At 32.0% G+C, this 15020-nt stretch overlaps 2 protein-coding genes across 2 annotated transcripts; one reads left to right on the top strand and one right to left on the bottom strand.

The window, feature by feature from the left end:
* Window positions 1-1396: 1396 nt before the first annotated feature.
* Window positions 1397-4551, top strand: LOC137822087 (cathecol O-methyltransferase 1-like). Its single transcript, XM_068626992.1, has 4 exons — window positions 1397-1997; window positions 2082-2392; window positions 2929-2993; window positions 4073-4551. Exons 1-4 carry the CDS (start codon window positions 1552-1554, stop codon window positions 4367-4369), a joined length of 1119 nt encoding a protein of 372 aa, XP_068483093.1. The 5' UTR covers window positions 1397-1551; the 3' UTR covers window positions 4370-4551.
* A 2836-nt stretch (window positions 4552-7387) lies between these two features.
* LOC137822472 (protein LATE ELONGATED HYPOCOTYL-like) lies at window positions 7388-9903 on the bottom strand. Its single transcript, XM_068627358.1, has 4 exons — window positions 9811-9903; window positions 9474-9698; window positions 8040-9383; window positions 7388-7952 (listed from the first exon to the last, which is right to left on the bottom strand). Exons 1-4 carry the CDS (start codon window positions 9901-9903, stop codon window positions 7569-7571), a joined length of 2046 nt encoding a protein of 681 aa, XP_068483459.1. The 3' UTR covers window positions 7388-7568.
* Between the last annotated feature and the right edge of the window lie 5117 nt (window positions 9904-15020).

The following is a 15020-nucleotide window of genomic DNA, read 5'->3' as shown; positions in this document are numbered from 1 at the left end:
GCCCCAACATGGGTGTTGACATTGTTAATGTCCACTCACGCCTAAATTATTTATTTTCCTAGGTAAGAATTATAAGTGGATAAGAGAATATATAGTGAGAGAGAGATGGAGAGGTTTGAATGTTGAAATTGCAAACTTGATTTAAGCTAGGCTGATGAGTCGTCCGGGTTCAGATCGATATCGAGTTGAGCGGTCTCGGATCAATGTCGAATCGTTCGGGTCCGAACTGATTTCGAGTCGAGAGGCTCCGGGCTGATATCGAATCGAGCGAGTCCGGACCGATGTCGAGTCGTTCAAGCCCGAATCGATTTTGAGTCGTCCGAGCCTGGACCAATATTGAGTCGTTCGGGCCTGGGTCGATGTCAAGTCGTTCGGGCCCGTGTCGATGTCGAGTTGTCTGGACCCGGACCGATGTTGAGTTGTGCGGGATCGGGCCTATGCCGATTCGTTCGGGCCCGACTCGATGTCGAGTCGAGTTGGTCCGCGTCCCGGTTGAGTAGGCTTAGGTCCAGATCGAACCAAATTAGTCTGTGTCCATATCAAAATGGATTTAATGTAATTGACAAAGTGGATTTAATCTAATTAACAAAGTGGATTTAATCTAGATTTAATCCACTTTAAATGGATTTAAAAAAAATTTAAAATGTTTGGTCACTAAATAAGTTTCTATATATTTTTGTCACCAAATTAGTATCAATAAAATTGGTTGTTAGTTTAGTTTCTATATAATTGGATACTAAATTAATTTCTATATATTTGATCACTAAATTAGTTTTTATTTAATAATCACTAAATTAGTTTTTATGTACTTGATCATTAAATTATTAGTTTTTATTTAATAGTCACTAAATTAGTTTTTATATATATAGTCACTAAATTAGTTTTAATTAATGATCATTAAATTTATTTTAATTCATGTAAATTTATTATCCATATTTTTTTAATTAGATTCGATCTTATCGCTAAAATAAATTGACAAAACTTAGTTAATCTAAATTTTAATACAGTGTATCAATTTAAAAATAATTGTACTTGGACAGTGGATTTAAATAGTATTTAGAACTCTTTGAATAATTGCTGACATAAAGATTCTTCCGTCACTCGTTTACTTCTCACTTAAGTTTTCTTTTTTAAGTTGTAAGTTGGAGGTGCTTCATCTTTATAAAATCCTTCAACAATAAAAAAATGTTCAATATTCAAAGTGTATCTTAAAAACTCATTAAAAGTGTACTTTAGACTTCTATAAAAAAATTATTTATAATATTTAATCATAAATCACCTATCCCAATAAACCTAATCTATCACATAGGATCTTAATTTATTTACTCTCAACTGAGTTTAAAAAAAATTCTTGCAACTACTATTATAAATATTTTAAATATGGCTTGTGGCGGTCACTTTAACATGACTCCACAGATATAATAGTAAAGTGGTGCATCTAACCACCACTTTTTTCAAATTAAAGTGCTGTATACCCCTCTAACTTTTCTAAAATAGGCAAGAAGAAGAAGAAGAATATACATTGGTTTTAAGTGTACAAGCTACGTGGAGATGGCAAGCCTTCCAAATTCAAGGTTCAATGATGAAGAGAAGAGGAAGGAAGAACAACAAACACAAGATGAAGAAAGCTTCTCGCGTGCCATGCAGCTTGTGAGTTCGGTGGTTCTTTCCATGGCACTGCAATCGGCGACGGACCTGGGAGTGTTTCAGGTGCTCAAAGAAGCTGGAGAAGGTGCTAAGCTGTCTGCTAAGGAAATAGCATCAAAGATTAGTTGCAGTAACCCACAAGCAGCCTCAATGCTAGATCGTCTCCTCGCACTTCTTTCTTCTCACTCCATTCTTCACTCTTCCCTCGTTTCCGACCACCGTGTTCCTCCCTCCTTTCACCGCCTCTACACCATCACTCCCGTCGCCGCATTCTTTGCTCCCAATTCTGATGGAGTTTCGTTGGGACCCTTGATGGCCTTAGTCCAAGACAAAATCTTCCTACAAAGCTGGTTAAACTCTCTCTCTCTCTCTCAACTATTATTATCATTTTATCTACCTTTCCATCACAAACATATTGGTATGTTTTAAAATAGGAGTGAGCTGAAAGATGCAACTAGGGAGGGGGGTATTCCATTCAATAGGGTTTATGGCACTCATGCTTTTGAGTATCCACGTTTGGACTCAAGATTCAACAAGGTTTTCAACACAGCTATGATCAATCACACCACTTTGGTGATGAAGAAGGTTCTGGAATCCTACAAAGGTTTTGAGGGCATAAAAAGAGTGGTGGATGTTGGTGGTGGTCTTGGAGTCAACATTAACTTGATCACTTCCAAATACCCTAATATCCATGGCATCAATTTCGACTTGCCTCATGTCATTCGAGATGCTCCTTCCTATCCTGGTATCATCCTTACACATTCCAATCCTGTGGTTCTGCAAAATTAAGAAAAAAAAATGTTCTTTTTGTCTTTTGAAGACTTATTTGGTAAATTTAGAGTTTTACAAGATAATAACATAAATAGTGTGTAATATATTTACTTGCTTAGAGTACAAACACTAAAATATATTGATTAAAAATTAATTTTAAAATTAAAAATCAATTAATTGTTATAATGATTAAATTAGAAACTATTTTAAAGATTAAAAAATAGATTAATTTTTAAATTAATTTTTATTATTAATAATTAATTTTTAATTAGTTAAATTTGATAGAAAAATCTAGATACCTAATTACATATCAATTTAGAAACTAATTTAAAAATTAATAACTTTTTTATCTTTAAAATAATCTATAATTTAATCATTATAATAACTAATTTTTTTTATCAAAAATTAATTTTTATTTAATAATTTTTTATGTTGAAAATAATTTATTTGTTAATAATATATGCTATGAATAGGTTGAGTTTTAAAAGCAAAAGGTACCTAATATTGCAGGAGTGGAACATGTTGGGGGAGATATGTTTGAAAATGTGCCTAAAGGAGACGCCATATTTATGAAGGTAAGTGTGTCTGTGATAGTGGAGATTTTGGTCAATTCATAATGATGGGTGCTGGGAAAAATATACTAGTATTTAATTTTAAAGAGGAGAGGAATCTCTCCTTTTATCAAACACCTTTTTTATTTGTTTTTTTTATATAATTAATACAAATTATGAACGTGTTCCTTATCTTGAATATGAATAGATATTTTAATCATTTTTTTTTAAATTTTAATTATAACTTTTTTTATTTTTTAATTATATATATTGTTGCATTATCATAGTAAATTATCAAGTGAATATTTTTACTATTTCATGGTGCAAGTATTTTTCTGTTTTAAACACCTTTCTGACTTCAGTTTAAACTTCTAAACATTCTATTAAAACTTTATTTGGTTTTTTATATAATTAATACAAACTATGAATGTGTTTCTTATTTTTCAATTCTTCAGTGTGCCTGGTCGTTGTCGTTTTTTCTTTCTAATTTCAACTTTAAAGTAGACTCTAAGTCGTTGATTTAATGTTGCAGAGAACACTTTAATTAAAATGTGGTTAGAAACCTTTTTATAGTGGAAGGAGGGTAGAAATTTGTTTAAGTTTTGTATGAAATATACTTTTTTTTTTTGCTACAACCGGCTCATGGGGTGAGAGGTTTGCACTCATTTATATGTTATGAAATGTTCTTATCTCTAATCGATCGCCCGTGCGTGTAGATATATGTTATGGGTGGTCCGATAACGGCCCGATAGCGGGTGGACTGATAAACCCAATAAATACTCGCTAAGATAGGCTCGAAATGACTCTGATACCATGTTAAGAAATGGGTTTTAAGCGTAACTCAACCCCATAAAACCGGCTCATGGGAGTGAGGTTTGCACCCATTTATATATTATGAAATGTCCTTATCTCTAGTCAATGTGGGATTTCCAACCCTATAAGAAATAGAATAAACCATTTGTGATTTTCGTGGTTATTCTTTCTTATTTCTCAATGAAAAAATGTCAAACAAACAAAGAAAACTATTAAAGATAACATCAAAACTATTAAAGAGTTTAATTCAATTATACCAATCTGCCCTTTGACATTAAGTAACTCTGCAGTGGATACTTCATGATTGGAGTGATGAACATTGTCTAAAGTTGTTGAAGAATTGCTATGATGCAATTCCTGATGATGGAAAAGTGATAGTTGTGGAGGCAGTTCTTCCAAAGATAACAGAGACTAATAATGCTTATAAGGCGATTTCACAAATAGATGTTTTGATGATGACTCAGAACCCAGGAGGTAAAGAACGATCTGAAGAAGAGTTCATGAAATTGGCAAGAGAAGCTGGATTTAGTGGCATAAGATATGAATGTCATGTCAACATTTTCTGGATTATGGAGTTCTTCAAGTAGACCACAACATATGCTATGTTCTATGTCCTATTACTTTCTCAGATTTATTTCTAATTGCTTGTTTATGTGTTTTATGTTTGTTTTTATGCATTTTGAAGTAAGAGAACAAGCTCATGGTATGTAATATATTATGTTATATGCACTTTCATATTAATAAAATATTTGAAATATGTAAAAGATGATATCAGAGTCCACAAGAGTCTTCACTTTATTTTTCATGAACATAATTTTTTTATATTTAAACTTATGATTTAAACACTGAATAATCCCTCCTTGTATTAGAAACATGAGTCGGAAAATTAGGATCAATTCATTACTTATTTGATTCGAAACATATATAACTATTAAGTTTACTTTTCTTTTTGAACCAATTTGAGTAACCTATTTTGAGTAATCCTTTTAAAAAAAATGTCCAAATTTCCTAAAAAAATTATAATTATTTTTTCTTCATTATTTCTTCTAGATTTTTAGATGCTTATTAACTTTTAGCATATCATGTTTTTTCACTAAATTTTTTCTAGTTCCTTGCTTTTCTTATGGCTTACTTAAAGAATTAAGTTAACTTTTTAATTTTTAAACCTCATTTTGTCTTCAACCAACACACTATTTAATTCATGCATATTTCATTTATTGATCACGATAATATCATTAAAAATAGTTATTCTAAAATAGTGACGAGTTTTTAATATTTTGTATAAGAAATTTTTTATTTATATAGACAATTCCAAAATCTTATAAATCTTGCTACAATTTTCTCATATATATAATATTCGACCCATAACACTTTATGGTGGTTAATATGCTGATTAATATTTCATTATTTATTTTATTTGAACGACATGATTCTCTTTATTCATTTAGAAGATTATTTTGTGCTAAATTATTATTAAAATACTATTTAATAATGACAATTTAAGTCTTCGTTAAACACCAAAACTTACAATGATGTTTTCATTAACAACTACTATAAAACCATTTTTTTAAATAAAATAAAAATATATTCGTTAAAAACATATTTAGTTATATATTATTAAAATAATAATGTTTTCGTTGGGGAGATGAGACCTAGAGAAATATTGAGAGGCTTCGTCTTCTTCCTTCCTGTCGGGTGGTCGGTGGTCTATGTTTAAGTTTCCTCTTCCAAGCTTCTCGTTACTCCTTCCAATCTCAACTGCTGGATCACTCGGTCTTCTAGAGTTTGTTTGGATTACGGAGTGAAAATGAGGGAGTGGATTTGAGATGACTTGAAGGAAAAGTGTGAAGAAATTGAGGTTGTTTGGATTAAGATAAATAGAGTAGAAAGTGTAAAGAAAGTTTATGAAAGTTTGTGAGTGATGGGATAAATGTGATTGAAATTATATTTTTTTAATTGATAAAAAATTAATTGGATTGATTTATTTATAAATTAAATAACTTTAATATTTTTATCTTTATTTTTTATAATTAATATAATTATTATATAATTTTTTTTTATTTAAAAATATATTTATTATTATTATTTATATTTATTCTTATAAATAATTAATTATGTTATTTTATAATAAATATTTTTTTACAGTTTTAATTATATTTTTATATTTAAATTATAATCTTATTTTAAATAAAAATAATAATAATTTTAGTTTAAAATAAAAAACTAATCTAAACTATAAAACAACTTTCGTCGCAATTCTTTCTTACCACGCGAAGAAAGTTTTAAGCAGGAAACCCTTTTCGTTTTTCATGTTTTATATTATTTAATACGTTGTTTTTTTATTTTTTTTACTCACACATAGTAAATCTTCTTCTTTCCGTTTCCAAAAATAAACTGAGGCCTAGTGAATTCCGAATGGGGTACTTACAGAAAACACTTCGACACTCAAGTCAGTAAAGGGTTCGACACTCAGTTGTCAGAACACAATAATAAATTATGTACCTGCTTCTTGTTAGAATATGTGTTATTTATATTATTTTAATAGACCTACATTGTTGGGCCGGATTAGTGAAGTGAATCGTGCTTAAATGTGTATTACCTAATTCTTAATAACGACTTAATTTCACTGATCTTAATTAAACGTAATTGGATCGTTGGTGTCAATCCACGCCACGCCACCGTAGGACATTCATTCAGCTAAGAGAATGTAAGGATGAACACAAAAGAGATTTTCAATAAGTCGCAATTAAAATTGTAGGTATGATTACATTCTACATATAATTTTCTTACGACTAGTGTTTGTATGTGTCGAAATAATATTTACAATATATAAAAGGAATAATTATCCTATCATTTCTGGATTTGAACTTAGCATTACGTGTACATTTAGAATTTATTCTTGGGTACACAACTATATGCTTGCAGTTAACATGTCTTGGGTCTGCAGAACTTAGAGGTTTTAAATTTAATGCAGGTAAATAGATAAAATATTTGTAAGAGGAATAAGAAGACTATGTCACTTTTTTAGTTGAACCTTCTCCATTCTTTTTTCTCTTTCTTCGAGGTGAAATTTCACATGCACTATTTCCATTATTATCCCCACAACAAACTATTCTTTTATCTCTATCTTTTAAATAAAATTAAATAATTTTTAAATTTTAAATAATTTAAAACAATTTATCATATTTTAAAACTAAATTATAATTTGTTTATTGTAAGTTTTAATTATAAACATATAATAGAGTACTAGTTATAGTTATTATTTTACAATTTATTATGAATAAAAATCATATTTAAAATTAATAATGAATGAAATTAGTGGATAAAGTGAATAATATTGGTTATCATAACATTAAATGTTTAAATCATTACCCCTAATTTAAATTTATCTTTTATAAAAAAAAAATCACCTACCACCGTTAAATTATATGGAATTTGGAGTTGCAAATCAAGCAAAGAACACTTCTTACTATGCTCCATATCTATGATGAATTAGAAGACTCGAAAAGGCATTAGCAGCATCTTGTGAAGTGACTGAACGATGGATTATAAATTCTTAAACGATCCATGCACAAACAGTACTTAAAGTTTGTTGTCTAGGTCAATTTTAGCGGAGTTTTGAACTGCAGTAACATCATTCCAAGAAACAAAAAGAATGTTATACACATCTACACGACCAGTTTCGTGAACTGATAAGGAATACAGACCCAGATCAAAGGGACATATAAATGTTATATGCAAAAGTAGAGATTTTCTTTGTGTGCTTGCATGCATATATCTCAACCATCAAGTTGAAGCTTCCTCATTCAACCGTATTCTCTTGGCACCTTTCTCTTCTCCTTGGTTGCAGACCATGTTTTCCTTTGCCTCTACCGAACACCTTTTGTAAGGCTTAAACCCTGTTCGACGACTCTTCAGCTTTCCTTGTCCAAGACCTATGCTTAGCAATCCCTCCTCCTCATCATTATCTTTCACAAATAACACACTTTTCTGCAGCCCATCACAATTAGGACTGCATTTTTTGGTTTCAAGGTCTTCTTCATCTTTGTAGTCTGCATTGTTTTTAATGCTGTGTGGCTGATAATTATCTGCATTTATCAAAGCATGAAGAGGTGAAAAGCTTTGTGGCAACACCTCCCTGGAGAATAGCGCCTGAAAGGCAAGCCTTCCCTGAAAATAATAATGGCATGAGAAAAGAAGCAGCAATAATATAAACACATACACTGCATTAACACTTGATTAGATAAACAGTCATACCCCTTCAGAGACCTCCTTCCAAGATTCAGTAAGGTTGTTAATGCTTCTACTGCGACGATTATTAGGCTCTGTACCTAAAAGGTTTGCATCAAGTGTATTGGGTTCTTCCTTTTCTTTCTCATCCTTCTGTTGTATCTCAGACTCTTCACTGCTAGAGGTTGTGTTAGAACCACACGAGGAACGGTCTACGGGTTTTCTGCCGTTCATTTTGTCGGAATCGGGATTCTCAGAAATTGCTTGGTTCATCTCAGGATTAGTAGCCTCTGATGCAATATTTACATTGGTATCTCCCTTATCCTGAGATTCTGATGAAGAAACAGCTGGGTGTTGAGCTTGCATAACTTCCGATTGTTCTGGATCCAGTATCTGATCTAGCATAGGAGAGTTTTGTGGCTTAACCTCTCCTTGTTGGTTTTTGTGTGGTGATTCGCCAATAGTCATGGATGGAGCTGTGGTCGCTGATGCAGGAGGAAACGCAAAGGGAGTACACAGAGGAAGCAGTCCATGGGCAGCCCACCATGCAGTGGCGGCGGCTACTGTAGCAGCCGTAATAGTTGTCACAGTTGGAGGCGAGCCAATTCGTGCAGATGGAAAACCCTGAGTGCACACTGGAGAATCAGAGGAAGCTTCTGCATTTGCATAGGGCCAAAATGTAGCAGCAAAACTTGCTGCAGCATGAGCAGCAGGGTTTTGCAGCAAGGTAGAGACAATAAGATTTGAAAAGGTGGAAGACATGTGAAGAAATGAATGGTAATCACCTTGATTATGCTGTGTGAGGGGAGGGCAAGGAGGAAATGATTGATGAACAGATGACCGTTCTGTGTTATTTTGGCTTTCAGTTATGTTTGATGCAGCAGAATTGGGGAGAATCTTAGGATGCACATTGAACATGGAGTCTTGAACAAACATATCTGGGGATGGATTTTGATTATTGGTTCCAAAGTTCTCATCAACGACGTGCACAGGGACATGTCTTGGGTAATTCTGATTTCCTTGCATGCCATCTATTGATAATGCACAATGAGGAGCATTTGTTTTCTCAGTTTGAACCAATTTCAAAGCACCAAAATTCTCCAACTTAAAGACTTCACATGTGCCATTAGTCTTTTGTGTGTGGTTTCCATCATCATGTAACTCCAACTTGTGATTTTGAAGCTCATCAGTAATAAAAGATTCATTTGTTTCATCTAGAGTTATTACCTCTTTTATTGAAGGTATAAACTCCCTTAAGGCACATGAATTTCTTTGCAGCAGTGATACTGATGAACGAGGTGCCTCATGGAGAATGGTAAATGCTTTCCATCTGCTTTCCTTCTTGTTTTCTTTTAGTTCCACACCATGCTTCTGAAAGAGCAAGTAGAGTGATTTTATTGAAAGGGGGAAAAACAGATAGTGTGAATTGCCATTGAAGTATAAAAAATAAAAAGATATAACCTCTGGAAGTGGTTCTTTCTCCAAGTCCAATGCTTGTTTACCATGTAAAGATGCAATTGAAATGAGAGACTTTTCATTTTTTGCTCCATTTTGTAAGGTTGGGACAACAGCATTGGTCTTCCGGGGATAAGGATTGCTAGGTTTTCTTTTTGGCCTTGGGGGAGGTATGTTTATATCAAGAGCTTGTCCTATTGGAACACCCTTTACAAAGCCCTCTTTCTCCAACTGAAGGTCAAATTTGCAGTATTAACATTTTAATGCATTCAATAAAGCATAATGAAACTATGCACATGGCCTTTCAAAATCATCTACAACCTCCAAAGAAAGCTAAGAAAACATCCAAAATCTCTGTAATCAAGTTTGAGAAAAGAAAAATCAAGTTTCTTATCCATATAGTTTGTATATCCATATGTTTTCCTATTGAAGTCATGTTCTTGGTTAGATTAATACAACTATACTCCTTATTATTTTGTGTTTTTTTTTTTTATAAAAGCAATATATTAGGTATTACTGTGCAACTTCGTATATATTGGTATCTCAACTAGACTGATATCTCAAGTAACAACAATCCTTTGTTATCACATAAAAAAATATTATTAAAAAAAAGAAAGACAATTAAAAAACTTATGGAAGAACTAGACTAAAACTCCCATGTTAGACTATATCTATTCATAAAAATTCTAAGAACAAATTAGATAAAAGATTATTATCTCAATAAAATAATTCTCTTTTGAATAAATTTTAAATTAAATATTTTGAAGTGTTAATGAGGCTAAATTTGAATTTCTGTTTTGGTATTTTTAATTAACTTGTTGATTTTTATTTATTTAAAAATGGTATTTATTGTTATTTTGAAAAATTAAAAATTTACTTATGGTTTTTAATTTTAAATATATTATATATATTAATTTACATATTTTTTTAATAGTGTGGTCCATTAATTAAAATAATAATGTTAATTCAATGTAATTTGGAAAATATAAAATAATAAGAATGTAATTGATGATAAAAGATATAGTTGAAGATCCTTATACAAAACAAATTTTGAATAAAGGGGTGATTAATTTTAAAGAATAACACCTAAAAAAAAAAGTAAACAAATATTTATATGTGAAAGCTTCTTCTACAAGTTGATCTTTTTGTTTGTCTTTTAGATCTTCATTATTCTAGCTTAATTTGTATACAAATTTGTGGTAGGATATTGTTATTATCTTTATTTTCATCTTCATCATCCTCAGTTTCATGATTGACCAATGTGAAGGCATTGTGACTTTATAAATAATCCATAAATGACATTGGGTTGTATGTTAAGGATGATGTCATTCTAGAAATCACAAACACATTTGATACAGTAGGAAACAGATTTTGGTTGAAATGAAAAAATATTATAGGTGTTGTTATTCTGATTTTTTTAATATCTCAGACTTATATGTTTATAATTATAATTATCCGGAAATTGGATGCACTTAGATTAATTATTAAAATTTTAATTATCAACTAATTAGACATTAGATTATGGAGTTGGTAACTAAGATTTTAGTAATTAATTAGATACCAATTTAAAAATTATTTATTAATAATAAAAATTATTTTATATAATAACATTCTTTTAATATATAAAGTAGTATCTAATTTTAATTTTGTTTTCAAAATTAATTTCTATTTAATAATTTTTTTTATCATTATAACGTAACTTGCATCAAGTTTTTCGTATTATATTAAATTATATTATATTATATATATATAATATAAGGACAAAATAGCGTATATATACTCAAAAATTGTTCATATATCTTTAGTATCATATGTACATGTCTTAATCATCATTATAACAAAAAAAAAACTATTTAACCATTTCGTTCTAAACATATTTATTTATGTACCGATCGGTACCGACACCGAAACAAGTAACAACATCAAGAGTATCATAAGTAAGTAAGAGGTGTTAGCATCGGTTACCATTAGCATTAAATAAGAAACAAGCATCATTAATAGCCTTGATGAGCGTTAAAGGAATAAAGAATATCACTAATAAGCGATCATTAGCATTGAATAAGGAAAGATGTGGCATCTCCAAGGTGTAACAGATGGACAGGAAATAGACACATATAAAGGGGCTAGAGAAAGGAGAAATGTAGTTTTCAAGATTCCACCATAACACATCCATAACTCGTCAGAATGCAATCGCACATACCCTCGACCGACCGACTACCAACTTCAGAAGAAGGAGACTTGTGGAGATTCGAACATCGCCAGCACGCCTACGCCAAGTTACTAGTACTGTCTGGGCCCCTTATTATCCATATAGGTACAATTTAAAAATGAATTTTAGTTATAGTTCTATATAGGTTAAGATAAGTTTACTTTACCAAGCAAGTATTTTCTTTCAAATTCTCATTATTTTATATATTAATCTATTATTTAAATAATCAATAAAATAGTTAATATTATAAATCACAAACTAGAGCAAGATATTGTAATCAAATTCAACCATATCATTAAAATTTCAATTAAATTAATAAAATTCACTATAATACTTATACATAGATTGCTTTTATTATTTTAGTTCATACAATTAAATCAAATATATTATTATGAAATAGAGTCAATTTAATGAGCGAAATTAATTAGATTAAATTAGAAAATTACTTTATTTGCTTTTGAGTTATGATTCAATGGTAAATCTTATTTATTCACTAAAATTGTTAAATCCACTCGATTTATCAAAATTATTTTAGAATAAAATTTAGAAAAACTGGTTCTCGTCAAGAAGAGTCTCATCCACTAAGTGTATTATTAAAAATAAATAGTTGTGTATAATTTGTTTAAATTATTCTAGTCAAGAAAGATGTCTTCCAACTAAAGTTGTTCTCCTCTCTTTTTCTAATCATATATGTCCTTTTGTATGCTTTACCTGTTCTTTATACCCTTCTATATTTGGTTCTTATTTTCAATATTTTTCAATATGAAATGTTAATTCTCCATTTAAGGTCAATTTTTGTTATTCTAGCTATTATAATAATATGAGGAGAAAATAATTGGATTATTACATTGAATGTTTATTATTATGTAAGATTGTTTCCACATAAGATTTATTCTTATTTGCAAGAGTATAAAAATTACTCAGACTCGTCGTATGATACCAAAAGCCCCCAGCCTCAAAGCGAGGCCTTAGAGGCTAACTAATCATAACTTTTTTAGACGTAATGGACCAAGTTGCGCTCAACACCATGTCAAGTTAAGACTTGTACATGATTTTTTCTTCTTCTATTTGAATGGATCGAGCTAAGAGGTTTGACACTATGTCAAGTTAAGACTTTTACATGGTTTTTGTCTTTGATATAATGGATCGAGCTATGGCTTGGCACCATGTTCAATTAAGACTTGTACATGGTTTTTCTTCTTCTATTTGAATGGAATGGATCGAGGGTTTGGGCTCAACACCATGTCAAGTGAATACTCATACATTTTGTTTATCAATGGATCGAGGCCATGTTTGTCACCACGTCAAATACTCATACATGGTTTCTTTATCAATGGACCAAGGTTGTGCTCGGCACCACGTCAAGTGAATACTTGTACATGGTCTTTAATCAAGGGATCAAGGTCGTGCTCGACACCATGTCAAGTGAATACTCGTACATGATTTTTTATCTTCTAGTTGAATAGACTGAGCTTGGGCTCGACACCCACTCGTACATGGTTTTTATCAATGGACCAAGGTCATGCTTGGCACCATGTCAAGTGAATACTCGTACATGGTTATTTTATCTTTATTTGAATGGACTGGGTTTGGGTTTGGGTTTGGCACCATATCAATTTAAGACTTAGACATGGTCTTTGGTAGTTCTATATTTCCTAAATCTGTACAATCATAACAAATTTTATTGATTTTGTAAAAATATGCCCAACTTCTCTATGTGTCAAGGACACATATCAAACCAGAATATTTTATATCACGAAATAACTATTAAATTATGTGTAAATCGACAAAAAATTTTAAAATAAACATTTTTTTAAATGATATGATCCCTAACTACTTTTAATTTTTAATATAATAATTTTTTTACAGATTTTAATATAATATTTTATTTGATGGAATACTTTGGAAAATATACTCAAACTAACTTTATGTCTACACAGGAAATAGTATATGTGAGTACATGATGAACAGGAAATAGTAGAGGAGGGGAATTTTCTCCTGAGCACAGTAAGTTGTGGAGGTGTAAAGCCTTGCCTTCTACTTTATTCACTGCTTGGAGGGTGGTGGAGAATAGGATTGTTTCAAGGGTTAATTTGGTAAGGCGTGGAGTGGCGGTGGAAAATTCCTTGTGTTGTTTGTGCGGGGAGGAGGAGGAGTCGTCGTGTCACTTGTTCTTTGTTTGCAGGTTTGCTTGGTGTATCTAGTGTCTGTGCTTTGAGTGGCTTGGAATGTCGTTTGTTTTTCAAAAGGACCCTGAGTCAAATTTTGCACAATCCAGGATGACTTAGGCTTCTGTTTCGGTTAACGACGTTTGGGGTTCAATTTGGGTTGGCATCATGGTTATCAAACTCGCGAGTCAACTCGTTGACTCGTCCGAGTTTACGTGCCCACTTTGCCTTACCGAGTTAACTCGGTAGTAAACTTGTTTTTGGGGTAAACTCGGTGGACTCGGCGCGGACTCGGTGAAATCGCGGTGGACTCGCGACTCTAGTCCGAGTTGGCGAGTCCAACTGGGTTTTTTTTTAAACCCAAAACGGTGTCGTTTGTGTTTGCGTGTGGACTGCGTCATCATGTTCTTTTGTGGAGTGCGGCGGTAGATCGAGCGGAGCGTGCGATGGTCGCGGGTTGCAGGTGGTGGCGTCGCGGTGGTTGCAGGTTGCTGCTTGAGATGGGTGGTGTGAAATTAGGGTAGGGAAGGGATTAGGGTTCTATTTTTTTTTTATTGGGCTGCTGCAAAATGAAGTGGGCTTGCTGCACATTAGTTTTTTTTGGGTAGAAGTTGAATTTGGAGGTGCAGTATATTTTTTAAGGAGGGTCTGGGAGGGTGTGGATCAAATTCAAGTGAGGTCAATAGAACTACATATTCTAATAGAAGTAAAAATGCTCTAAAAAACTATTAATTTTTTTTATTAATTTTTTTTAATAGGAAAGTAGATTCTTACGAGTTTACGAGTCGAGTCTGGGAGTCGAGTCTACGGAGCTCCCACGAGTCTACGTAGACTCGCGAGTTTGACAACCTTGGTTGGCATTGTTAGCAAAATTTGGGTTGGCATTGTGAGCAAAATTTGGAATATTAGGAACTCGATCATCTTTAATAGTGGAGTGGCAGATGTGTTTGAGGTGTTCGCTTCGGTGCAAGTTAAGGTATGGTCTTGGATTCATGCAAAATCTCGTTTTTCTTATTTCCCATATTCTAGTTGGGTTTTAAATCCTTTGGATTATATGAGGTTGATTATGTAATGTTGGGTAGTGTTGGTCTGGTAGCCCATTTGACAAACTGGTAGGCAGACGTTCTAATAGGAGTTATTGTCAGGTATTTATGTATAAGGGTTGGACCACCCCTA

The sequence above is a fragment of the Phaseolus vulgaris genome, chromosome 9, assembly GCF_000499845.2.
Source record: "Phaseolus vulgaris cultivar G19833 chromosome 9, P. vulgaris v2.0, whole genome shotgun sequence".
Taxonomy (NCBI): Eukaryota; Viridiplantae; Streptophyta; class Magnoliopsida; order Fabales; family Fabaceae; genus Phaseolus; species Phaseolus vulgaris.
Note: the sequence above shows the minus strand (reverse complement) of the source record. Positions and strands in the feature narration are given on the sequence as shown.

Coding starts and splice junctions, on each gene's coding strand:
- LOC137822472 (XM_068627358.1), bottom strand. CDS start 9,903: ATGACTTCAATAGGAAAACATATGGATATACAAACTATATGGATAAGA. Junction 9,384..9,473: donor AGAAAGAACCACTTCCAGAG/GTTATATCTTTT, acceptor TTGCTCTTTCAG/AAGCATGGTGTGGAACTAAA. Junction 7,953..8,039: donor GGAAGGAGGTCTCTGAAGGG/GTATGACTGTTT, acceptor TATTATTTTCAG/GGAAGGCTTGCCTTTCAGGC.
- LOC137822087 (XM_068626992.1), top strand. CDS start 1,552: ATGGCAAGCCTTCCAAATTCAAGGTTCAATGATGAAGAGAAGAGGAAG. Junction 1,998..2,081: donor AAAATCTTCCTACAAAGCTG/GTTAAACTCTCT, acceptor GTTTTAAAATAG/GAGTGAGCTGAAAGATGCAA. Junction 2,994..4,072: donor GAGACGCCATATTTATGAAG/GTAAGTGTGTCT, acceptor GTAACTCTGCAG/TGGATACTTCATGATTGGAG.